Source organism: Tyto alba, unplaced genomic scaffold (genome assembly GCF_018691265.1).
Source record: "Tyto alba isolate M040663 unplaced genomic scaffold, T.alba_DEE_v4.0 Super-Scaffold_29, whole genome shotgun sequence".
Taxonomy (NCBI): Eukaryota; Metazoa; Chordata; class Aves; order Strigiformes; family Tytonidae; genus Tyto; species Tyto alba.
In genome coordinates, this window is record NW_024881303.1 from 6281684 (window position 1) to 6308396 (window position 26713).

At 46.4% G+C, this 26713-nt stretch overlaps 1 protein-coding gene across 4 annotated transcripts; it reads left to right on the top strand.

Annotated features, from left to right (window-relative positions):
- The first annotated feature begins 9906 nt into the window (after positions 1-9906).
- DACT1 (dishevelled binding antagonist of beta catenin 1) lies at positions 9907-24774 on the top strand. Of its 4 annotated transcripts, none has more exons than XM_033009795.2 (4): positions 9907-10332; positions 12526-12658; positions 14283-14438; positions 16808-24774. In XM_033009795.2, the coding sequence occupies exons 1-4, from the start codon at positions 9985-9987 to the stop codon at positions 18658-18660; spliced, it is 2490 nt and encodes an 829-aa protein (XP_032865686.2). In that variant the 5' UTR covers positions 9907-9984; the 3' UTR covers positions 18661-24774. The 4 variants fall into 4 exon arrangements, with proteins under 4 accessions (XP_032865686.2, XP_042655131.1, XP_042655130.1 ...); XM_042799197.1 differs by having other exon boundaries at positions 16922-24774; XM_042799196.1 differs by having other exon boundaries at positions 14283-14345.
- Positions 24775-26713: the final 1939 nt, after the last annotated feature.

A 26713-nucleotide genomic window follows, 5' to 3' on the forward strand; every position in this document is an offset into this window, starting at 1 on the left:
GTCCCTGGCCACCAGGTGATTATGCAAGAGAGGACAGGGAGTTATGGATATTAATGCATGCCATGGCACAATTGCTGAAGTTCAGCTGCAGTTTCCATCAGTGATCTCAAGGCAGCACGGTAACGCCAGGATGTGGAAGCGTGATGCTGTTTTGCTGGCCCAACTGAAGCAGCACACTGCAGGCCTTCTCATGTCCTCTTTTGGTGGCTGCTGTGCTGCTCCCTGTAACCATCTTCTCCTTGTTGTGAGAGGCCCTGAAGTCACTTTGGTTCAAAGGAGTGGGTGAGCATGAGCTAAGCTGGCTCCCTGCAGGTGACGTGGGTTAGGGAGTGATCACAGGAACATAGCTGGCTGATCCAGCACCCACAGCAGGGAACAGAGAGTAGCTGCAGGCAGTGAACTTTTCAGCCAAGGTAGATGCTGCTGGGAAAGAAGTGTCCCCAAATGTCTATAACAAGACGGTGGATATGAACCTCAGCCCCTGAAATAGTGTTTTGGTGGCACAAGAGCTGGAACTGGCGAGCAGTGTTTGAGAGAAATGAGACTTCAGAAAAAAGTGGGGAAAATAAGAATTTTTTCTGCTTTACAGGTAAAAGAATGTCTGAGACCAGAACGGAAATAGATGGAAAACTTATGCACAGATGAAAGGCTTGAAATGAAATACATTATTCATGAGACTAACAGTTGGAATCTGAGAGCCACTTGGAGGTAATCATCTGAAAAGCGGGAACAGTTCTGGGCAACAATTTCAGCCTGTTGCAGAGGTACCAAATGGTTACCAGAAACTAGATTTCCTTTTAAAGGAAAGATAAAGTTAAAATCTCAGGACTGGACTGGCCTTCTCCAGACAGCCCACGTGCAGCCCTCCCTCCCCTGTGCCCTCTGCCAGGTCTGGGGGGATAGGCAGGGTGGCTGCTGAGCCGGGCCCGGGACAAGGCTGGCAGTGCTGTCCCATCACTAGCAGTGCCATAGGAGAGAGAGGCTTTGATCTCCAACGCTAACATCTTTTGAAACGAAATAACTTCCCTAGTGCTGCCTTGCTATTGTAGGCTATTTAAAAAAACCCAACAATTAATGTTCCTGTCTGCATATCTGACGCTAGTACAGCAAATGGTAACGCAAAGATGCAGCGTGCCCTGAATCAACAGTTCAGCTGTGAGATTCAGATTAAAGTTGTGGGCCAATAATTTCTGGAAATTGAAATGCCATTCTTTTCTCTTGCAGGTTTCCAGATGCCTTGGTTGATAGAAAATGTGTTTTTCCTGGACTAAGCCTTCATTAAAGAAGATTAAAAAGTGGTATGTCTTCTTAAGCCAATATTGGTAAGAGGCTCAATACTCAAAAAATGATGTAACAATGGAAACAATGGTAATTCCAGTACCAATGCTGGTCAGTTTGCACTTAAATTCAAAGCCAGCCTTTCACGTGCAACAGTTTCTCAGCTCAGGTTTTAAGTTAAGGCTCAGAGACTGACAGCAAGTGCCTCCAGAGACCCTATCTGTTCCAATTCAGATCCTGCTGTTTATGTGTCACAGGCTCCATGACTGCACACCTGACGTTCCAAGTTTTATGGGACTCACTGATGCAAAGCCTGGAGCCAGTGACACTTTCCTTCCTTCAGGCATGTGCCTTAAGCAACAGCAAGAGGTCTGTGTCTGTTCTCCCTAGCACAGTAGAAAGGGAATTATTTCAGGCAAATAGATTTATGTTGGTTTTTTTTTAGTGGTTCCTTGACCTGTTGTTGTTATACACTAAATGACACTCTCTCCTGTTAACCCTCTGAGCATGGAAAACCAGCAGGGAGGCAATGTGTGGGGATAAAGCTGAAAAATTTAGGCTAGGTTCTTAAATGCAAAATTAAGTTCTTAGATGTAAAGAACGCGAGAGTGAGATAGTGAGAGCAAAATGATGCACTGAGGACCACCTTGCAGACCAATACTACCACAATGTCTTTTGAGCCTTCTTCCTTTACCTGTGACATCAGGTTTAAAGGGAGAGCCCAAATGACAGGGGATGGTACACCTAATCTCTTCTGCCTCTGACACTGAAGTCTTGTGACATTCATTGAGTTATTTTGCTCATTTCATCTTCCCCCTGCCCAGAAGAAGGTTAAAAGTCTGTTCATAAAATGTGTTGTTTGGTGCAAACAAGATACATGCAGGTTGCCTCTGATTCATTTTTAAGGGCCATTTTTCACTGGCGGTGGAGCTGATGTAAAGGGGCCTTTGCCCAAGTGAGCATCAGCTGAGACTGAATGAAATCCCTTAAAGGCTAAAGGGTTAGAATTTGCTGAGGAAAAAAAAAAAAAAAAAAAAAAAAAAGCAATAGTCCTTGCTGTTGCTGTCAGTTTTGTATGAACTAAAACATGTTGTGGGTGCAGTTTGATCTTGCTCAGCTTCCCATGGCATGCAGGAAGGTTTGATTGGAATGGAAAGCCTTCCCATGAGCATTTCTGCCCAGCTCCAGGCTCCCGTCACATTGCCTGCTTTAGCTGAGCGGTCCCAAGGCCATCCAAAGAGTGCACCTGCAGCCAGCTCTGCCTTCATTGCAGGCAGTTTGAATGCAAATTGTACTGCAAATTATGTCCTTTCATCTGGGAAGGGTTTACTGCTTTGAACACGAACCTCTCTGGTCCTGGGTTGAATGCTGGGCTGTGGCTGTTTATGGATGTGTGGTGATGTAGGAGCAATGATTCAGCTAGCAAGGAGAGCATGAAATATATAAGCCTGTTTGGGACAAAACATATAGGCCACACAGCTGTCACTATTGCTATACCTTCACTATTGACCATACATTAGCTGGCTAGGTCAGCCCTGTATGGGTTAAGTGGTCACACAGGCTGAAACGGTGCCACACTACTGCATAACACGAGAGCTGTTGCTATACTTACGTACAGTAGCAATGTTACCATGGCTTTGTAGTGTCCCCAGAGGAGAGCTGGCCCCAGAATCGCCTCTCTTGGCTGGCTGCGCTTTTCTTCCCTCCTTTCTACCCCTACATGGAGGTCCTTCCACTGCAACCCAGGGAAGAAGGAGGGCTGGAGGTGAGACCCACTCTGCCCTTCCACCTCCTGGCAGAGAGCTGGAGCAGAGCGGGGCTGCTGGGCACATGGGGCTGAGAGGGGAACACAGATGGGTTTTGCAGAGGGAGCAGAGGATCTTAGCAACGTGAAGGAGCAAGGGAGGGCTCAGCAGCACGAGTGGTCCTCTGTGAAGCTGCATGGGTAGGTCTCTGAAGCTAGATCAGGGGTATTGGCAACGGCAGGAGGAAGAGATCTCTGGCTAGCCAAGCACAGGTATGGTGGGACTCCTCTCCCTGGTGAGCAAGGATGTGTGCTTCTCTAGGGGAGGTGGAGTGCTGAAGGCAGAGGGAGAGGAGAAGGGGAGGGAGCCAGTGGTAGGGTTGAGTCTGGACTTTGCATGGACTTTTGCTTTGGTGGCCTGGTTGTCATTGGAGCCTTTGTTAATGAGCATGAGCTCATGCTCAGCACATTTTGTACCTTGAAGAGTCTTTATCAATCCTGACATATCCATGCCTAACCTTTTCTCAAAGACACCTTATGATGGAGAACCTTTCTCCTCCTCAGGCTGTTCCAGTTTCTTCTGCTGGGAATTTTTCCCAGGCTGTCTAAATCTCAAGCTGTAATTTAAGCCCATCATTTCCAGTCTTCCACTGTCAGTGGCTGATTATTCACAGTTTAATAGATATTCTTCTGCAAAGGCCATACTGGTGAGGGCTGTTCCCAGCCTGATGTGCTGAGATGAACACTGGCAGCATGGGTGCAAGAAGGCATTAAACAAAGCAGAAGTCTGTGTCACCAAAGGTTAGGCATTTTTAAATGTAAATATGAAACCCAGGCCAGGAGAAGAAAAGGAGTCAAAGTACAAGAACATCAGACATGATATTGTAAGGATGAATCAAAAGTAATTGCAGCAGAGCTCAGCTAACATCATCTGCTTGGTGATGAAAGAGAAAGGAGAAAAAAAAGCAAGAAAGAGTCACTTGGAGTAGTCCAGCTCTGATTTCATTTGAACAGTGTCCATGAGCTTGGGGAGGGAATGCAGTGCCCACCAGTTAGCGTTAGACATGATGTATTAGGTGATTTGCTAAAATGCTGGTAAAGTTTCTTTATAGTGAACAATGAAGGGGGATAGCTTCAAGCTCTGCTTCTTGTCAGCTGTGAACATCACAAGTAACACTGGTTTGTTTAACTCCATGTTCCTCCTCCCCATGTTGCCCTTATCAGACCCTCTCTTATCCTTAAAACAGAGGTAAAAATGGAGCTGATCTTGCCTGACTTTTCACCCTTTCCACTCAATACTCCTGCACGCCTTCCCTAATCTAGGGACTAGAAGCAAGTTTTGCATATTCTTTGCCAGTCTGACACCTGAGGTGGGCAGTAGGCATTGCTGGAGCAGCACTGCAATACCTCTCTGGGCTCGGGGGGTCACCAACCTTCCAGAGGTTCTGCCCTGCTCTGGATCCTTTGCTAAGCAGAATTGGGCCTTTCATGGCCTTGGGGAACACCACACCATTTGAGGCAGCAATGGGTGTTTCAAAATCAGTCCTCTTCCTGACTCAACAGATGGGCTGCTGCCTGCAAAAAGGAAATGAATGTCTTTGCATGGCTTGTAGTCTGACAGGAATGTCTGGAGAAGCTCTGATGTTGCTTCCCCACAAGCAGCTGTCGTCTGCATCCTCTTCCACAGCCTCCTGGGTGACTTCTTGTTTTGCAAATGGTCCATCCTTCCTTCCACATTCCCTCTGGATGGAGCTTATTGCTGGAGGGTTTCCTGTTCTTCTCTCTTCATTCCTCTGTGGCTCTGCCTTCTCAGCTGTGCCAGTGCAACTGCTCATGCTTAAAAGTGGATCGCTGAAATATCTGGGCTAACAAAAAGGAAATAAATTAGTTTTTTTAACTCAGATCAGGGTAGTGATCTGTTTTCCAGTCATGGTCCCTGCACAGTGGGATGATGATCTGCAGCAGAGGAATAGCCAAATGTAGGAAATGCTCAAACTAACGGTCAGGAGCAGGGAAAGTGGCAGCATCGCTGTCCTCCCTGGTTCCAGCCTCTTGTTTGTCAGAGCAGGGCAGTCAGATCATTGCAGTCACCCCGTGGGAAATGTCTGTCCCTTCACCTGGCACATGGGCAGTGGCACTGGAGGTGAGGGAAAGTGGGAGGGTGCCTTTTGATGGGAGACCACAGTCAGATCAGATCAGAGTAAGGGCAAGCAGGACCCTTGAGGGACCTAATCAAGTTGTCAATGACTCCTCATGTAGCATTCACTGGCAGTTTTTGCTGTACAATACAAATGTGGTAATGTTTTGACAGGCTGGGGTAGTGCCTGCCATCTGAATATCGTGAGTTTGTGTTAAAGATCCTATTCCACATTTAGGGAATTGGGCCTCTGCATCTTGTTGACAGCATGGAAATGTTTCAATGCCGTACAAATGCAAGGAAATAAATGTAGGCTGCAGAAGTCTGAGAAGGGTAAAATGCATCATAGATATGCTGCAGTTACCTATCACCCGGAGAAATTGGTTTTGTTTGACAAGAAATGGAAATGCTGCCAGGATATTTTGCTTCAGTTTAGGTTATATGCTAGGATTGTTTGTGGTTAGTAATGAACACAAGGTTCACTTGTAATAATAATGTAACCATGGTAATATGATAACACAAACTGATGTCAGTCTGATTTGCTGATAAGATTTATACCCTATTATATTATCCAATGCAATTAAGAAATGTTTTGAAAATTAACATTAGAATAGATTAAAATAAAGTATCAGAGGCGTAGCGACAGCTGTGGGTCTTAAGCAGAGTCCCCAAGTGGATGTTTCCAGATAACATATCACCCTGCATCCGACGGGCTGTGTTACAACAAGCAAGGAAAGCAATTGCCTTCATTTTACGAAGAGGGAATTGCAATGTTCCTCTTAATTTCTGCAATTTCCTGCACTCATTTTAGTGTGACTGGTCAGAAATGAACCTAGGAAAAGTATCAACTGTTAATTGGCCTCATTTAATCTAAACTGAATTTAATGATCTGCAGGGGTGGAAGAGGGAAAGACAAATGTATGCATTGGGATGTAGGGGTTCACCCCCAGTGGGGAGGAAATTAATGGCAAGATGGGGTCAGAAACTCTTACTCCTTACCTATGTGTTTTGGATTCACTGCCCGTCGTGCCAAGCGCTTCTTTCTCATGGCTCCTTTTACATTATCAGTGGCAGCCACCGGCATTTCTGGTCTTGTAACCTCCGTAGGGCAGAGACCACCTGTTTATTCCCTATATATGAACACAGCATTTCTACCACCTAATAATATAATCATAAGAGATGAGCCAGGATAATCATAAGAGATGAGCCATTTCATAACCGCCTCTGTACCAGCCAGAATTACACCTCTCATAACATCCTAGCAACAGACCTCCTCAATAATTGTCTCTGCTCCTTCCCTGCAGATAACTCACTGCCTCCCTTCTTACAGTTTCTGTGTTAGAGTTTAGGATGGGGAATCTGGGATTATTTGTTTTTGAATTCCAGCTGATTACCCCAGTGAAGGAATAGCAACTTTGCAAAGGAGTGTAAGAGCAAGACCTTCAGCTGTTGCCACAAGCCAGGAGAGGAATGGAAGACAGTTTTGGACTCGGAGATTTTCTTTCATGTGAGAGTCCTATTACTTAGCCCTTGCTAAAAGTTTTGAGATGTTTGGTTTGCTGAGATAAGGCCCCCAACGGTTGTCCAGTCAGAGCTAATCTGGGGATTGGGGCCTCCCTCTTATCTCAGACTAGTTTTTCACCGGGGTGATCAACTGCAGTGTAACTGAGAGGGAAGAAACAATCTTAGTCTATTCTTCCTTCTGTGCTTAAAATATCTGTTTTACTTGAGGACGATACCTAGCAAAGGCACCCTTTTCTCCATCTTCTCACTTTATTGTCCTCTTCTGGTTCTGCCTTTCATCTATATTCCACCACCTATGGCCAGACTTTTTCTCTTGCTGCTTATGGACTCTTTATTTTGTTGTTTTCTAAACAATGTCTTCCTGAGTAAATTAAAGGGACTGTATTTTATGATCAGTGTCTTTGCTCCTTCTGCTGCCTTCACACCCTGCCTTTCTGGACTCTCCCTCCCCTTGTCTTCATGACCTACAGTCTGCTGAGCTGCATTCTAGCTCTTGAATAGTCTTCTGTGGCCCTCCCTTCACTCATGATGTCTTAGATCACATCTTGTTTTCCTTCTATTATTCACATAATTTGACATTCTTGCTGGCTGCTCGCTTGCACATCTCCTCCCATGCTGTCCAGCCTCCTCATTCCCACTGCTTCACTGGCACCTTATTATTCTTCCATCTACGGGGTGAAACCTGAGCTCTTCTTTTTCAGATCCCCCTTCCCTTCCTCTCTGCTGATCCTAGCCACACAGGGAGTCTGGTTCAGTTGAAGCTGCATTCTCCTCTCCATGTGATGTAGGTAGCTGACTGTTTTGGCAGTTCTTGTGTTTCTTTTCCTTCCTGTAACCAATGCACTGTGAAGGATGAACACAGAAATATCAGCAGGGAGTACAGGAGACTAGCAGCATTTTAGACTCTTCAGAGTAGAAGAGGTGACTTGGGAGGGAGGAATCAGACCAAAATCTACCAAATGATAAGTGGCAAAATAAATAAATCTGAACATTAAGACAGATTTTATTTAGCGCTGTGATTTATTTTTTGAAACAACATCTACATTGCACAGCACACAACAGCACAGAAATAGTTGAAATAGCTTTGCATAAATATTGCATGAAGCTTTGTGTACAAACGCATACAAGGCACAGAGCTACATGCAAAATCTGTCTAAAAAGGGTGAAGGAAAATGTGGGAGCTCTCTGCTTCCATATCTAGAGAGTTTCTGGTATCCGCCTGGGAAAGTAACTCTGCATTGCAACCCGGCTTTCAGCATAAACATGCTCAGAGGGTGCTGCATGCCAAGCTCCACGCGGGAGGGAAAGCCATGGAGCAGGTTTTTAGGTCAGCAGTGGTGGCCTGTAGGTTGTGGGGCAGGAGCTGAACTTACTTCTGGCCTTTTATGGGCCCAGATACATAAAATGAATAGAGAGAGACTATGGTCTAATATGGGACTTGGGTTTCATTTCCAGTTTTGCTTAGCAACCTCAGTCAATCCTTTGCCCTTGGGGCATCCCTTGTCCTTTCTCTGTTTGTCAGTTCTCTTCGTGGCTGCAATTTCATGGTCTCTTGAATCTGGCAGGTTTGACACTGCTCCCCAATGAAGCGGCCCTGCCTTCTCTGGCTGTGCCGCCTCACTTTCCCTCTTTTGCTGGCACACACATCTACGTCTGCATCAGCAGCCAGGACAGCACAGCAGGCATGGATTTACCAAGCAGTACGGCTGTGCTGAGGACCCGCCATCCACGCTGTAGGTATTTCAAAGGTGTTACTTTGGACTATCTGTGTTCTCATCCCACAGATCGAATGTCCATTAATGAACATCCATCAGTGGTTGGAGTGCTTTAGGTGTGCTCCCTTCTTCTGCTTTTGTTTTACCCCAAATCAGCTCAGTTCATTTGTTCTCAAATCTCCCTGTGATGTGAATCACTGCATGGTTAAGCCGGAACGATCTAGAGAGTTGGTTCAAAAAGGCACTCCTATCCCAAACTGAAATATTAACATAGATGTGAACCAGCTCTGGGAAGAGATCAAAAGCAAAAAGAAATGGAGCTAGCTTTGCCTTCGACCATCCTCTGAGCTGATACCTGTGACCAGCATTTGGGAGGGACCAAGGGCTGGTTACAAGCTGCAGGAGGAACATGGATCTCCTTTTGAGAAAGCACTTTACATTGCTTTAAGATGACTGTGGAATAATGATCTGTGTCAGCTGCAGGCTCTTGGAACAAGGACCAACACCTACAGTGGATGAAGTAGGTGTATGGCACACCGCAATATATTGTCTACTGCAAAAAGCGTGGGAATGGGGAGACGAACTTCATCTGAGACCTCTCAGTACCACAAACCATCATACTCTTCTGAGGAACAGAGGGAGAGCGTGAAAGAGCATTTCATTATGCTCATAACGTCCGTGAGAGCTGCTGTGTGGCAGGCTCACATCTTTCCAAACAAACCCCATATTGTGAAGGGCTCCCTCAATGCTTTCTTCTTCCTCTTCCATCCTCCCCCCTCAGAACATGTCTGGAGCTCAGCTGGTGCTCTATTTTGATACTAGCATTTTTCTTTTTTCCTTTGGCATCTGCATTTCCTCCCCTCCCTCTTTCTACCACGCGCCCATTGAGAACCTAATTGCGGATCCCTCGCTGCAGCTAGTTATGAAGTTCACTACATTATGGCTTTTTTTGGCCAGCGGACCCAAAGGGGCTTTGAAGCAACACCTCGCTGGCGCTTCGATCCTCGTGCCGACGCCGTGGCCAGCACCCTGGTGCCAGGGCTGCCACGCTCTCCCTGCTTCCCACCATTCCCTCCCCACTCCGCATCCCCTCATGCCTTCACGCCAGGATTTTTTTTTTTTTTTTTTTTTTTTCCCCCCATTTACGCTCCTGCTTCAGACCTTTGGGGCTCTACGGGCCAGACGGCACCACAACGGGATGTTGTGACTGCGCCGTGCGGGGCTCCAGAGGTCACCGCCGGAGTTTTTTTTTGGCGAGGGCGGTGGGTAGCAAGCCCGGCGTACCCCACCTTCCCACGCACCCCACCACCGGCCCCGCGGTGTGTGTGTGTGTGTGTGGGGGGGGGGGGGGGGGGGGGGGGGGGGGGGAAAGACGAGGAGGAGGAGGAGGAAGGCGGCGGAGCGGGGAGGGCGGGAGGCGGGCGGTGGGCGGGCGCGGGGCGGCGGCAGCCGCGGAGGGAACCGGGCGCCCCGCGGCCCATTCGCGACCGGCGGCGGCGGCGGCGGCGGCAGCGCGGAGCTCGGCGGCGCTCGGCCCCCCCCCGCGGGCAGCGCCTGTCAGCGGCGGCCGCCCCCCCTCCCCGGCGATGAAGGCGAACCCCGCGGCGGCCGCCGTGGCGGCGGCGGCGGCGGGGCCGGGGCAAAGCGGGGGGCCGCGGGAGCCCGATGCGCGCTGGCGGGAGAAAGGCGAAGCGGAGGCGGAGCGGCAGCGCACCCGGGAGCGGCTGGAAGCCACGCTTGCCGGGCTGGGCGAGCTGGAGTACCTGAGGCAGCGGCAGGAGCTGCTGGTGAAGAGCCTCTTGCTGCGGCGGCCGGCGGGAGCGCTGCCCGGGGTGCAGGGCGGGCGCGGGGAGCCGGCGGGCGAGGGGCCGCCGCCGCGCAGCCTGGAGGAGAAGTTCCTGGAGGAGAACATCCTCCTCCTGCGGAGGCAGCTGGTGAGCGGGGGGCGGGGGTGCTGGGGAGGGGTGGGGGGTGTGGGGGTGTTTGTGTGGGGGGGTGAGGTGTTGAGGGGGTGAGCGCTTGCCGCGGTCCCCGCGGGGCGGTGTGACCCGCGGGGGGGGGGGCTCCCCACGGAGGGGTCGCGGTGTTCCCCCCCCCCCCTCACCCCCACGCCGCTGTCACGCCGGGCCGGCAGCCCCGCAGCCCGGGGGCAGGTGAGGCGGCGGGGAGCTGGGGGCCCCCCGGGGCTTCGGGCGGAGCGGTGACAAAGCGGCGGCGGGATTTCGCCGGCGTTTTTGCCGGTGCCGGTTTTTCCCTTTGGGTTGCCAGAGGCCCGACTTCCATTCAAGGCAAGAGAAGGCGCTGCCGGTGCCTCGAATGGAAGTTGGGAGCGAGGTCCCGGGTCGCGACCCCGAGAGGAGGTAACGAGGTAACGAGCGCTCCGGCCCCGGCGGGATCAGGCCCCTTAAAATAAGGGATGCTTTTGTTGAAGGACGCGCTTTGTAGCTGGTGTGGGAAGAGATGGAGGGCGGCATGAAGCGGCAGATCATTTTTCAATGAAAATAGCGTACAGCTGTGCCTGGCGGTCTTTGTGCACGGCTCAGCATTTGCTTTCACCCAGGGAGAAGTTGGATTGCGTGATTTATTTGCCTGATTTCTTCATTTCCCCAAGCCATCCCCCCCCCCCTTTTTTTTTTTTTTTTTTTTTTTTTTTTTCTTGTTAGCCTTTTGGTTTACTTATTTTTTAGGATTATTTCCTTTTTTAAAAAGTAAAAATATTTTTTTTTTCCCTGCTGCGAAGGGGCTGGCTGCCAAAGGGCAGTAGTGAAGGACCAGGCAATCATTACTCAAAAAAAAAAAAAAAAAATCCCCCAAAACCCAGAGATTTGTGGTAGCACTTTAATTTGTGCACTTGACCTTGCAGATTGGAACCAGACACGGGGGGAGCGGAGACGCTGGTGGCAGTAGGTGGCAGAGTGAGTTGCCGCTTGAGCCCATCACAGCTGCCAGCCTGGCTTCCAGCCAGTTCCCGGCTCCCCTTAGAAATGTGGGAGAAGACCTGGGATCGCCCCTTTGGTTCTCCAAGGACGGTGTTAAATGCCGGCATGTCTTCAAACAGCCTCGCTAACACTATTAACATTTGCTTTCCCTTTGCCCGAGGACTGGCCCACCCCAGGGGAAGGGTTGCCCTGGATTTAGTGGGTTTAGAACTAGTCCAATTATGAGCCTCAAAACTCTTTGCGATGAGTGTATCAGAGCATCGCTGGGCACCGATCAAATGATGCACTTAAAAAAAAAAAAAAAAAAAAAAAGAGATAAACCTTCCTTCTGTCTCCTCCACTTTCCCCAAAGCCAGAACAATTAAAGGGTATGAAGCTGAATAGATGATGGATAAGCAACATTATAATACACACAGGGAAACTGATTGCGTTGACCGTGGGTTAATGAGAGCCTTACAAAATAATTTCTTATTGCTTATTTTATGCCATCAAATTACCTTCATAAATAGCCTTAAAATTCATCTCACAGCAATTTTGTACGATTATACTGGGCGAAGAGGACGAATTACTCTTCCTTCCTGCTGCACTGCAAAACTAATAAAAGGGCCATGATCCCAGCCCTGGGAATCTTACTGTCTATATCGTAGTCTAGAAGCTCATAATGTGCAGCAGAACAAGGCGGTTCCCACATTACTTGTTGGCAGAGCTGGTTCATCCCATTGTGTGAACAGATGTGATCTTTGACTAACATCACTGTGGTGGTGAGCGTCCCCTATGACACTGGCGAAGCTGCCCTTTCGCTGAAGTAGCCTGTTTCATGTGCACGGGGCTGGTCTGACCGTATCATATGATACAGCTTTGTTGTTACATCTGTGGTTCTGCGAAGGAGCGCTTTGCCAACATAGTGTGTTGGTCTTTCTAGATTGTGGACTGTGCTCCTTACGTAAAACTGGCAGGAGGAGGCTGGAACAAAGTGCCCGTGTAATTCTTCAGTTAAGTGTTTATCCAGAGCATCTACCTGGAATTTCAGGGCTTTGTTCTTTGCTTTTTTTTTTTTTTTTTTTAAATAAAAAAATATCAACATGTTATTTCCATGATGCTCAGATTGGAGAAGACTGATTGTCTTTGGAGCCTTTTCACATCTGCCTCGCCGAAGGAGCTGATGTTTTTTGTCTTCTTGTTTTCCAGAACTGCTTGAGGAGGAGGGACGCCGGCCTACTAAATCAGTTACAAGAGCTAGATAAGCAAATAAGTGATCTCCGCCTGGACGTGGAAAAAACGACAGATGAACACCTTGAGACAGACAGTCGTCCAAGTTCAGGTAAGGCCAATATTCAGCAACATGGAGCCTCCCTTGGTACCTGGAATGAAACGGGATGTAGTTTTCAGTACTACAGCAGTAAATGTCTATAGCGTGTTCTCACTCTGATAATTAATGCCTATTAATAAAGTTCAGCTGCCACTGGAAAGGTTGCTGTTTGTAGACAACATATTCAGAGGAGTATTTCCAGCTTAATTAGATTCTTAGTGTTTGGGGCATTTTTTGTTTTCAAGGCCACCCACAAATTAGTTCAAGAAATTCTAATTTTCCTGCATATTGGGAAGGATGCTGTGGGGAAAAATGGTGAAAGGAAGCACCACCATCAGGAGGAAGATGTCAGAACTGATCTTAAGCCAGAAGGGAACATTGACTCAAACAATTTGGTCTTCCCTGTATTGAATTTCATCCCATTCTAACCGTGTTGAAGCCAGTAAATGGCATTTAACTATGGGGAACCTTTCCTCAAGGCATCTAGACTTGTTCTGAAGGCACCAAAAAGTGGAGAATCCACCAACTTGCAGTTGTTAAAACCATTGCTGATTTCTAATCTGAATTTGACTCGTTCCCTCACTGATTTTTTTTTATATATGCTTTTCTACCATAGACTAAGGTCTTTTCTAGTACCCAGCTTTTTCTTCTCTTAGAGGGGCTATACAGTATTAATTCCTGACTATTTTTGATGAGCTAAACAGGTCAAGTTCATTAAGTCATTTGTTTTAAGGCAGTTTTCCAAGCTCTTAAATAGCTTTATGGCCTCTTTCCAATTTTTTAGCTTTGTTTTAGGCGTGCTGGAGTCAAGGACTAGGCATACTGTTCCAATGTCTTTCTTAGCAGTGCTGTATAGACTGCTGAAGTCATTTCTCTACTGCTATTCATTAGTCTCTTTGTACATCCAACAATCTCATTAGCTTTTTTTTTTTGCCATATCATTAAGCTTGATTGAGCTGCTTTTCCATGCTGACTAAGTCCTTTTCAAGATTTTTTTTTTTTTTTCCAGGATGCATCCCTATTCTGTATACATGCCCTGCATTCCTTTTTCCTAAATTTAAATCTTGATTATGGTATGTCATATTTTTCTTGAGTAGACCCAGCTCATCAAGAAATACAGTTTTCTTTGTCTGGACATTATTTGCCATTTTCTTTCTTTCATGTCATCCACTATTTATCTCCAGAGCTTCGATGAAAATAATGGGTAGCATTGGGCCCAGCACTTGATAAAAAATTTGTAGTCCAGTAATAGCTGGAGAGTTTGTCTTGGAAGTATAATACACTATTAAATGAATGGGGTGTCAAACATGGCTTGAATCCTTCTTGCTAAAATATGAAAACCCCTGTAAGTGTTAAACCCCAACCCCTGTAAAGGTTAAAAAAAAGTTCAAAATTTCATATGCTAAGTAAAGTTCTGCTTTTTTACTTTTAAGTGCTTTACTTTTAAACAGAATCCTTCATAGCAATAAGGATATTACTAAATTGCGCACTGTTTTTTGGGTGACTGAATGAAATCCCATAACTAATTGCAATAGAGTAAGCCAACATAAACATGAGCCTGACTGCCTTTCTAGGGACACAAATGGTAACTTTGTGTAGACATAACTAATATAAATCCAAACTCTTATTTTTATAGGGTTTTATGAGCTGAGTGATGGAGCTTCTGGATCGCTCTCCAATTCATCTAACTCTGTCTTCAGTGAGTGTTTATCCAGTTGCCATTCTAGCACTTGCTTTTGCAGCCCTTTGGAGGCAACACTGAATATCTCAGATGGACGCCCTAAATCTGCAGGTATAGTAAAAGCAGGTCGAATGCATCATACTCCAGGAGGTGGCTTTGGCTTTGGAAATACTGCCTCAGGAGTATCTGGGTTGGATTAACCCTTCTTCCTTTCACTTGACTTAGTGTGCTCTGAAAAGATTCCAGTGCCTATCACGTACATGGGTCACGAGGCAGGACTGTTTGCCTTCCACTGCTCCAGCCTTACATGTGAATATCTCGCTCTAAACACATGAAAATAACATGTGAAAATATGACAGCTGCTCTACCCAGTAGAGGGCAGTGGTACCTATGCGCACAACCACATTAGTCGGCTAGTTTCTCATGGTTTCCTTTAGAAAAGCATTTTTACTAAATAGCAATAATGAGAGATACCTGAACAGCCCTGTCCTCATTAGTGACAGAACAAGGAGCTAGCTACAGGTTTTAGGAGGTCAGGGTGCATGTCAGTCTGTTTGTAGCTGTCATTTTGTCAGTTCAGTTCTCAACCCCCAGGTGACCGTGCTGAGGTGTGTCCTGCACTTATATAGTAGATTACTAAGTATTATTATTAAATAGACATTATGAACAGGGAGAAAGTCTTTTGTCCATTTGGCAGAGAGCTGTTGCATTTCCTTTGACATTAGGCTGAAGATGCAAGCCTTAACATGTGGGATGGTTAAATAGGAAGGTCTCCTCTGCCTGTTGTCCAGAAAGGACACTTCAGTAGAACTTCTGTGATCATATGTTACTGGTTGCAGACATACTCATTCAAAAACCTTAGTTCATTCTGGGTTGTGGAGGATGCTTCTAACCATAGCATTTCCAATTTCCATTTTGCTCTTTAAGGTTAATTTATAGTGGCTTTTTTTGTGACTCGAGGACAAAATAATTCAAGTTCTTCTGACTCTAAAGTGGAAAAATACAGCCTGGAATACATTCATTCTGAGATGCTGCGAAGTCCTCTAATTTATCCTTTGAGCAGCTTGAGGTAATTTAATGCTCCTTGATGTAAGGTATATGTGATCTTCATTGGCCATACATAAATCAGAAAAACATACACAAGGATTTCCAGCAGATTGTATTGCTGTTTGTTTCTGTATGCATCATGAAAACCTAAAACTTGCATTAATCATACCATCTCACTTTTAGAGATGAAATTTCACGAGTTGGCATGTTTCAGAGAAGTCTTTTTGGCAACATATCCTGACTCTGACATAGAATTTAGGAAATGTGAGAAAACTGTGAGCTGATCTGGAGGAAGTTCCTGCTTTTAACTTCCTTATTATTCCTTTCCTGCCCACACAGGAACATTATCAGCGAATTTTATCAAAGTCTGTGAGACCTCTCTTGAAATACATCTTAGATAAATAATGAGCACTGAGCATTCAAATTTGAGTACCTTGACTGAAGTTTCTAGCCCAAGAGTAGAAAACAGGAATGAGGGTGATCTGGAAGGATCATGTAGAATGTACCCCTACCCAAGAAGACAAGGGCAACATAAGCTTAAGAAAATAATAATCTTAGGTGTTGTGTTGAAATCCTGCTCCTAAGGTCGCTTACCTCCTAAATAAGTGCCCTGGCCATTAAATCTGACTCATGCATCTTGAAACGCACTGGATTTCTCTTACAGAACTCTCTTTGCAGAGCCAAGGCTGGGATGTTAGCTGGAGTGACCTGCAGTCCTTGTACTTATATGGAAAGATAGCCTGTTGCCCATTCTTTAACCCTTTATTCCTCAAAAGAAGTATCAGTTGTTATTATTAGCATTATTATAATTATAAAAGAACCATGATGATAATAGTAATAATGATGATAATAATAACAATGATAAAATTAAATCTGCTTTTTTTTTCTGCCCCAAGTTGTGCTTGAAAAAATCTGGAAGTGAAATTTGTCAATAAGATAAAAGAATTCATTGGTCTCTTGTCTATATGTTTATGCTTCTCTTTGGATTTAGCAAAATAAAATATAAAATTCATAGGTGCTGAGGCCTGCAGTGAGTTTTACAGGTGACTATGTAACACATAAATATGAGACCTGTACAGACTTCTGGGTGGCTTGGATGTAAAATAGGAAGCTCTTAGCAACCTAGGCACAGGTTTGAAATCAATGTAAATGTTCTCATTAGGGCTGTGATTTTTATTTTTTCAACCACGTAATCATATCGGGGCAAATCCTGCATAGATGCAGTTACAAATAAACCCGCAGAAGAGTAGAGCTGCTTTTATCTTGCTTGAACAGCATCCCTAGTTGCAAAATTTCTACTGTTTGAACAGCGCTGCTCTAGTTAAAACTTTGCATCGTATGCGTAGATGGGACCGGCGTCCTTGGCAGCACGTGAAAAACATAGCAGAACTGTCCCTGGCAGGCTCTCTAAACTCTTCTAAAATGCCTTTCAGATCTCATAGGCTGGATGGACTATAATAAGGAAGGCCAGCATGAGGACCAGACCGCAGGCTCTGTCTGTCGCTCTTTGTCCACACCGCACTCAAATTCCCTCGATGTCGTTGCAGATGTACATCCAAAGTACCAGTGCGATCTGGTGTCTAAAAACGGGAACGATGTCTACCGGTACCCCAGCCCACTCCATGCCGTAGCTGTGCAGAGTCCCATGTTTCTTCTCCCCGTGACCGAAAACCCCCAACGAGAAGAGGAGAGGCTTGGTTGCGATATTGGTGACGTTTGTGCCGGATCTGAAACGGACTCGGGAAAATCCACCACCGCCTTTCTCCCACAAAGCTCCTGGCCAGCTCCATGCCCTTCCACCAGCAAGAGGATAGACGGGTACATCTTAAGCCTGGTTCAGAGAAAGACTCACGCGGTAAGGACTAACAAACCGAGGACGAGTCTCAACACCGATCCCACCAAAGGGATCTTGAGGCATGGAAGCATGTGTGTCAGGCAGCCTGCGGGGGTGGTGGCTCATGGTAACATCGTGAACCTGAAGAACTCCAAGCAAGCGTGCTTGCCTTCTGGTGGGACCACTGCTCTGGACCACGCGGCACCCTCCCCGTTAAAGCAGAGGCCGAGGGAGCCGGCTGGCGAGCAGCTGGAGAGTAGGAAGGCACCTTTGCTGGCGGCTTTCCCGCCCAGCGCGACAAGCGAACTTCAGAGCAAGCAACGGGGCATCAAACCGGCACCTCCGGAGCTCAACCGCAACGCAGTGGCCGCGGCGGGGGATGTCCCCAAGGAGAACGGCCAGCAATTTGCCGCGTCTCCCAAAGAGAGCCCGGGGAAACCCGTGGTGCTGCAGCCGGAGAGCAGGGTCGGCCAACCTCCCAAAAAAGTCCTGCTGAAGAGCAGCTTGCAGGCGGCTCGCTCCTCGTCGCCTGCTGTTGAGGAGAGGCCCACGCTGGATTTCAAAAGCGAGGGCTCTTCCTCCCAGAGCCTGGATGATGGGTTGCTGGTGAACGCCCAGTACATACCAGCCCAGCAGCAAAGTGTGAAGCTTCACAGAGGCACCCGAAATGTCAAGATTTTGAAAAGCTCCATGTTGAAACACAGGCCCCACCTTGCCAACGGGCTGGAAAACGGTTCGCAGACCTTGCGGGAGAAAACCAAGCCGGTCAGCAAGAAGTGCCGCTTTCCTGATGAGTTGGATACAAATAAGAAACTGAAAAAACCCTCGTCGCGGGGGAAGAGAGGCAGCGGCTTGCAGCCAGAGTCGGGCCTCCAGAGTCGGCAGGCTGGCCTGCACAAATCCGCCATCCGATCCCACGGGCACGGCCGAGAGGTGGTGGTGGCCAAACCTAAGCACAAGCGGGCTGACTACCGCCGGTGGAAGTCGTCGGCAGAGATTTCCTATGAGGAGGCCCTGCGGAGGGCGAGGAGGAACCGGCGGGAAGGTGTGGGGGTCTACTCACAGGTTCCCCTGCCCTACGTCAGCCCGTATGCCTACGTGGCCAGCGACTCGGAGTACTCGGCAGAGTGCGAGTCCTTGTTCCACTCCACCGTGGTGGACACGAGTGAGGACGAGCAGAGCAACTACACGACGAACTGCTTTGGAGACAGTGAGTCCAGTCTGAGTGAGGTGGAGTTCGTAGGGGAGAGCACGACCACCAGTGACTCTGATGAGAGCGGGGGCCTTATTTGGTCTCAGTTTGTCCAGACGCTCCCCATTCAAACGGTCACGGCGCCGGAGCTGCATGAAAATGCGGCAAAGGCCTTTGTCAAAATCAAAGCCTCTCATAACCTCAAGAAGAAAATCCTCCGCTTTCGGTCAGGTTCCCTGAAGCTCATGACAACCGTCTAGTGAGGTGACTTGGTGGAATGTATCTGCTTCTGCTTTCAGAAGCAAGGTGCTTTTGTGTACATAATTTCCACAGATTTTTTTTTTTTTATACAAATATTTAAAACTTAAGGTAAATTATGTCACTTGTCTTCAGAACTTGGGTGGATACTAGTGCCTTTTACGTGGAAATAAAAGACCATTATACTCGTTAAAAAAAAAAAAAAACATAACACTGCTATTTCAGTGGTGAACAGCCTCCAGTGCATGGTTTCAGAAGGCTTTGAAAAAAGGCTAATGTTTCTGGGAATGGATCTTTCTTGCCTAGTTTTTCCAGTTCTGGGTCTTATACAGGATGTTGACAGCTTAAGGTCATGAGTTTTTAGGTGATAAGGCGGAGGGAGTGCGGGTGGTCTTCATGTTTTTGCTTGTCCCTTTCTTCTGCTCCCATTGCCACATCTTGAACTTTTTTCTCCTGCTAGTCTGGCCTGGTTTTTATTCTTTTCTTGTTGATTCTCTTCTTGTAACTCACCCCTGTCTTCCCTGAGCCTTCCCCTGCCAGGAAAGGGCTCCTGTTCAACCTGTCTCCAAAGTTAAGTTGCCTTCTCTGGAATGCACTCTGCTCCGATCTCCTGGGAGTCCCGCTGCAGACGGCAGTGGTGTTCAGAGTAAACCGTTGGAGCAGCTGACCAAGGCTTAGTAACTTCAGTATATTGTGTAAAACTGCTTTTGAAAAAGAAAAAAAAACATATGCATGTCACGTGCATGAGTATCAGTAGTTTTAATATTCCTGTTGATGTCCAATTTACTGTACATCATCAATGGCTGTTTTTATATATATATCATTGTGTAAATTAATATAACACATCATATGCTGTAATAAACAGTCTGTTTTAATACTTTTTTAAAGTTTGTTACATTGGTGCAGACCCATTCAATGGTTTTATATTGGCGTTTTCACCACTTAGATGTCCCTGATGTGACCTGCTAATGTTCCTTGCATTTAGCCAAGCAGAAAACGGAGCAAGTTTAAAATGTTGCGGTGGATGTGACTTGTGCTTTGAGGAAAATGGATTGTCCTGGATCCTCTTGTTCTTCCTGTAACTTGCATTTTTTAAAGGCAAGGTGGGATTTAGGAGCTCAGAGGCATCTTCAGGTTGTTGCTTATGGGCAGCTCAAGTTGCAGAGCAGATGGAAATGTATTATTAATCCTTCTTGCTGTCAGGGTGCTTGCAGACTTTGGTTGGTACAACACAGGGGCAGATGGCAGGTTTCTGTAACCAAATAGATCTGTGTAAAGCACAGGGGTCCCTCTGAAATGTCCAGTAAATGCAGTCCCAAGAGCTGGGTGCTCTGGGAGCTGGGCTGGGTGGAGGAGAGCATAGACTTGCTGTCCCTGGTGCCCTCTTTAGGTATGGTAGCTGACTGTCACAACCCTGACAAGGTTATGGAAAGAAGTGACAGTTGTGTCACCCACCAGTCTCTGTCTCAGTTTCTTTCTTCCCGTAGGACTGGAGGTGAATCTGCCAGCAAAGGAGAGAGGAGCTAACTGTAGACAGCACTGCTTCCCTTTGCAGCAACAGCTTTGGGGCTGCCTGGTGGGAAGTCTGGAGGTTTATGGCAGGCATGGCTGGTGGAGCAGGCCCAGAGCTTGCTCTGGTTTCAGCAGGTTTGTCTTCTGCTCTGGCATCCATGAAGCAGTGGACATACAACTTATGTGGATGCTGTCACTGGTGTGAATTTCAGGGATATGCGTGCAGCCTGTCTGTTCCATAGCAAGATCTGCTGAGAAGACACCTGTCTCTGTGGTTCCTCTGTGTCCTTCCTGCTGTCACCCACCTGAAAGGCAAGGCAGGTTTTTTCTCAGGTTTCCTTGCATTGCAAGTGTAGGAAGGACAGACCCACCCAGAATTAAATGTCTCTGGGAGCAGCTTCTGAGACAGTGGTTACGCTTTTTCAAATTGGCAGATTTTGTTTTTTAACCTGCAGTGTAGTAAATCCCTACCTATGAAGTGTCTCATATTATTTTTCTCCTTTTTTTAATAGAGAAATGTAAATTTCTCTAAGTGGTCTTGCAGTATGGTCACAGGATTTTGGATTCAGTGGCCCAGAAATCCTTGCACTTCCATCTCCCATGATACAGGAAAAGCTGTAACTCATCTTATTGCTTTACTCAACTCGTTGCTTTACACATGGAAGGGCATCTTGTGTAGATGTATATATATTTATAAAAATTTTATATACTGATATAGAATAATTCATCCAGAGATTACTGGACAATGGCTGCCAATACAGAGAGGGGAGAGAAGTAATATTTGTTATTAAACATGGCGTTACTAAGGCTAAGCAGCAGTTTAATGCATTATCATTAATAACTGATGGATGTTATATCAAACAAAGGGAATGTCAAGAAGCTTGTCAAAGCTAGTAGTTTCTTTCCTAGAATCTCTCTCAATCGTGCCACATCATCTCTTTTTGGGCGAGAAAGCCACATGCAAATCCCTGTAAATCTGCTCAAAGGTGTAGCAGGGTAGCAGAGAGGATCTTCAGATGTGCACTCTGTGTCTCTGATTGTAAAGGAGTCACTGGTGAGAAGACAAACCAACCAGCAGCTTTGGGATGATTAGTTTCTAATTGCAGTGCTTTAGCATATTGTTTTGTACCAGGTGAGGGAGACTGGTCTGCAAGAGTGAGCTGCTGAATAGTTTCTTTTTAGATAATTGAGTAAAAAAAAAAAAAAAGAGAAAATAACCACCTAAGTATCATTTAGACTATATCAGCTGCAACCACTGTATTCTGCAGTACTCTTGCTGAATAGCTTAATACCAGATGGGGAAATGGGCTGATGCTATCTCCGTCTTAATTGCACCTGAGTCTTTTCAGTTTGGGCAAGGAATTTTCCTTTTCTTACATGATTTAGGTAAGCATCCAGAATCCTTTAAACAGGCCTAGCTTTTTCTCTCTACATTCTCCTCTTCCCCCCCACCCCTCCCTTTTTTTAAAATAAAAGATCTTACAGTGCTGGAAAAGTACTTGATATGGTCCCAATACACAACACACATTGTCTTCTCTGGTTCTGATTTAGGAAACACATCTAAGTTAGTAAGTTTTTGCAATGTTAGGTTGGAAAACATCTGCTAATCTTGGAGACCAGTTAAATATCTGTCACTTCTTTAAGCTACCTGGCTTTCTAGTTCCACAGCCTTGAGTCCTTGCCAGTGTATTTTTCATAATGTTCGCATTTTAATTTTCCCCAGTGTTTATGGTAGTCTTTGGAAGCTTGAAGCAGGAACATTTGTCTTCAGTGCACTGGGGCCTATTTCAAGGTGGGGGCAGGTTGTGACAGGGAGGTTTGGGATTAGCTAACCTTGTGCTCCATCTATAACTGAGTGCAGGAATACACAGAAGCATAAGCTTAACATGAAGAACAAGAGCAGACCCCATTAGCCAAATTCCTTGTGATTCAGATTAAATAGCGTCACTGCACGTCTCTCAAGTGCCACTTCCCCAGTGCAGGAATCGACATCACTCACACTATGAAGGGATGAGAGCATCCCTGGTCTGTCTGCCTTTCAGCAGGCTTTTTGGGTCTGTCTTCTGCTCCCTAATCCCAGCCACCAGCTGTGGCTCAGCAGATCACGAAGCAAGCTGTGTCTGTTGTGTGCAGGGTCGGAGAGAGACCCTGGCATTGTGCCTAGACGTCCCAACTGCATGGGGCCCCTGCTGTGGCTATCACGCTTGTGAGAAATTCAGTGTGGTGCAAGGATTTGGACAGCTGGGTCTGAAGGAAGGTAGCAACGGTGAGCCCTATAAATGGAGTGGTCTGATCGTGATTCATCTGTATTTCCAGGAGAGACTGAAAGAAGAGGTGTTTCAGTCTAATGCTTAGCTCAGTTAAGTTGGACTGGACTAAACAGGGTCCTCTGGGGGACTCTGACTCATTTTTTCCAATACTCCTTAAATGACTAAGGCCACTGTCAGCACTGCCAGTTGCTGAGGTGGTTTAACCATCTGGCCAAGACCTGAACAAGCTTTACTGGGACAATTGATAAGTTCCAGTCCCACAGGTGTGGTTTTGACCTTCCATAGCACAATCCCTGCTTGCAGAGAGCCTAGAGGTCCCAGCCCTTTGCAGCTTTCCCTGCCCTGGGGCTTCAGAGGGAATCTGTCCATCATTTACAAGTTTTCTAGTTTTCTTCTGGCTTGGGGTTCATCCTTGATAAGGACTGACAGCAGAGTCTCCACCACAGAGTCCTGTGCCTTCACTAAACCCAAATCTGTCTGTTGGCTCAGAGAAAGGTCAGGTGCTCCTCAGGTGGCAGCCAGCAAAGCCATCCCTGGGGGACCTCCGTCCCTTTCTGCCACCAAGGGCAGCAAAGGCTTTTATTAGCTGTGATTGCCACTCAGCAGATGACTTGTCACACCGGGCACAGCTCTCCCCCAGCATGTGATTTTTCTCACAGGAGGGAACAAGGATGTGAACATTTTGAGGAAGCAGAAACAGCTAAAGACATTTTTAATAGCTAACTTCAGCATCTAGTATGTACCTTTGGAGTAGCCAACAATAATACGTACAACTGAGCTGTTAGTGTGAAGAAACAGAACCATTCTCAACTCTTTGCAATGTTCTGCACAGTGCAGAGAAGATACAAAGACTGCAAACCAATTAAGACAATTCATAAACCCCAGGCCTATCTTTCAAATTTGTTTTTCTCCTGAATTTCACTGAACTGCCTAGGAATTGTGTTCAGGCTCCTTGCATGGCATGATTTTTCTTTCTCCAACTAAACATAGGTGGAGCACTGTGGTGCAAAACAGTTGTTCTGGGGTTTAAAAAATCCCACAATGTTGAAATGAGTGGAGACATGGAAACAAGTAGGAGATCCGTTTAAAAGGAATAATAGAAAGTGCTTTTTTACGCAGCAGGGAATTTGCTGCCACAGGAAATAGCGAGGCAGATAAAATATCAGCAAGTTTGAAGGGGTTAGAGAAAGTAGGGAAGGATGTGTGCTTTCTCATCTCCAGTCAGTGACTGTGGATGCTAGGAGGAGCGTGAGGTGAAGGGATTGCAAATAGTGGCCAGGTTTGTGTGCTCCCCCTAAAGATTATTTTTTTCCTGCAACTGCTGAAGTACCGTTAGCTGGAGAAGATGTACCATCCTGCTGACCCAGCAGACCATTTTCTGTGCTCCTGTGATCTTGGTGTAGCTGATGGGAGTTGTCTATGCAGTTGAATTTCCTCACCCTTCATTAGTCTTTTGTCCTCCCAGCTGCTGCTGAAGACAAGTCTTGCGTTGCTTTGCAAAGAAGTTCACTTTGCACACTTGGCTGATGGTGGCATGCATTTATCCAATCTATGGACATGTTTCTGGTCACTCTTGTCCTATGGCAGAATAATTTCATCCACTCTTTCACATGGGCAGTCTGTGCCAAAGCCCTCTGTTATTGTGAACATCATCGCCCTGTAATGCAAACACTGTTATGGACACAGTCCATATATTAGTCTACTGTGGGAGTCAGGCAGCAATTTTACATCTTACAGTTGCTTCTAAACTGTAGGAAAAGCTGATGGCCTCCAAACCAAACGAACCATCCTAGTGACAGAGTGTATCTACTACACCCTGTCTTGGGACTTTGCTGTCCTTGAAGATTTTTTCTCTCCCTCTGAGAATGTCTGCATTCGTGCTTTTGTTTGGAGCAACAGAGCCATCTGGAAGCAAATCCTGTGGTTCATTTCCACTTCCTGCGTATTGGTTTGGACAGCAGAGCAGTTCTGGTGCACACTAGCTAGATGGCTTTGGAACGCTAACCCAGATGGTCCACTCCAGGGGCACAGAAAATGTGCTTCTACCTGGGCAGGGACATGGGGGTCTGAAGCAGTGATGGCTCCCTAGAATAGCTTCCAGTCAAAAAATGTGGACAAGTTTGGTGCAAATGACATTGGGGACCAGACTAAATCTAGGCTGAAGTAAACACTTGAACTGCATATATTGTACTTGTGGGGACCGTAGCTTGGATCTGCTCCTTTTGTGCTGAATGACTTGTTAATGTAAGCAGAGCCTCTCTCTCAATTAATGGCCTTTGTTTCCGTGCTGTATTCCTTTAAGATCAATAAAGTCTATTAATATTTAGAACTTTATTTCACTGAGCCAAGCTCTGAAAATCTGGCTTTTGTTCTTTTTAAAGGAGTTGGAGTTGAAAGTCCTGGGAACTAAGATTTTCATTACAGTACTGAAGGAAAAACTATATGATTTGGACTCTGACCTCATGATGTAATGGCTTTGTAAGCAAATTAAGTGTTTTCTCCCCCAGAAAGGTTCAAGTCTTCTGTGGGCAAGGGCAGGAAGCTGGAAAACTTGCAACCTGCTGAAAAATATGTTCCCTATGTCTCCTTGCACTCTGTGAGTCTTGTGTCTTCAGAAGTGAGATTTTCATGAGGAGGGGAAACATGAGGAGAAGGACCTAATCAATCTTAATCTCTGAAGTACTCATGCAGTAAGTGTTTAAGCATGTGATTAATCCCATTCTTACTCAGCGAAGCATTTTAGTGCATGCTTTGGGTACTTCGTGGTTGGGATGAATTAAACACGTGCTCAGGAATGCTGGTGGATCAAGGTCTCTAAGCTTGTCTTTGCAAGCGTCTTACGGTCTGTTTGTACAAGCTGTCCCAGTGACTTCTCGTGGCTAATGTTGGAAGAACTCCCTGCTCTCCCTTAAGAGCCAGACCCTGTATAGTGAAACTTGATTCAAACTGTTAATCTGAATTTGGGAGAAGCAGTGTCTTGAGTCCACGCTTTAAGCAGTAATAGAAAGAACTGCTTTTCAAGGAAGAGATACATTTGCTATTTGTTGTATTTGAGGACACTGAGCTAAAAACACTTAGAGATATATAAGAGTGAAAATGTTTGCACTCTGTATCAATAGCTGGACTTTGTGTAAACCCGGGGAATGGCACTCAGGAAGAGACAGAATGACCCTTTTTACATTCACTCCCTTCCCTTGGATGTCCAGGTGGAGCTGGGAGAATGATGCAGGCAAGGAGGGCCAGGCACAGACACCAAACCTGTAGGGCCTGGAGCACCACCCATTCATGTATCTGGCTAATCTTACTTGAATTCCAGTTTCAGGCAGCGGGATTAGCAAAACAGTGGGATCTCTGGGCTGCCCAGAGCTGGAGGACAGAGCTAGGAAGTGTAGAGAAGGTGACTTTGCCTGGCTTCAAGGAAAACTGCAGTTTGACTAAGCAAACAGTAGAGGCAAGGGAAGGGTTAAAAGTTTGTCTTCCCTTCCCAGACACATTATTTACAGTGGGTTGGTTTCCTTTTGGAAGGGTCCACTGTAAAAGGAGACATTCCCAGTGTTTCTGCGGGTTAGACCTGTATCGCATTACAGTTTTCTTTCCTGGACTCTCGACTGACACGATTTCCTGAAGTTGCTCTTCTCTCAGGAAGGTGAACTCAGGAAAGAGTAGGAGTTTGCTAAAAGTCCAGAGCCTTGGAAGGCAGAAACATGGCGATGTCCTTTTCTTTCCTAGACATAAGGTCCTCAATGCTGCATCATGCGCTGTATCTCCCAGTGCAGGGCAAGGGCTGGGAAAGGAGTGGGAGAGGAAATCCATCAGGTTTGATAAGAGAGCAGTCTGTAAATCCTGTTGGGGCAGCTTGCAAAGGCCGTAGCACCAACCACAGGAGCAGTGCCTGCCTGCGTCATGCAGGCAGCCATCTCACCCAGTGAGGTCAAGGGCAGTGTTGGCTGCTGACCTGGATATCCCCATCTCTGCTATTGCTCCAACCACCTTCATGCCTCTAGGCCACAGCAGACAGCGTGCTCATCCTGGTAAGTGTTTCCTTTAATGCTTTTTTCTTCTTCATGAAATAAATTGTGGCTTGGCATTAAAGCACAAGCGCTGAATGAAATTGAAGTTCTGGCTTGTTTCTCCTGTCAAACACCTCATGATGGTGTTTTCCTTGATGTTCAGTTGCTTGGAAGGAAGAGAAACTATCCCCTTCTCATCTACAACATATCCATTTTTTACAGGTGTCTTTTTAATGGCTTATATGGAACAATACATGGAGGCA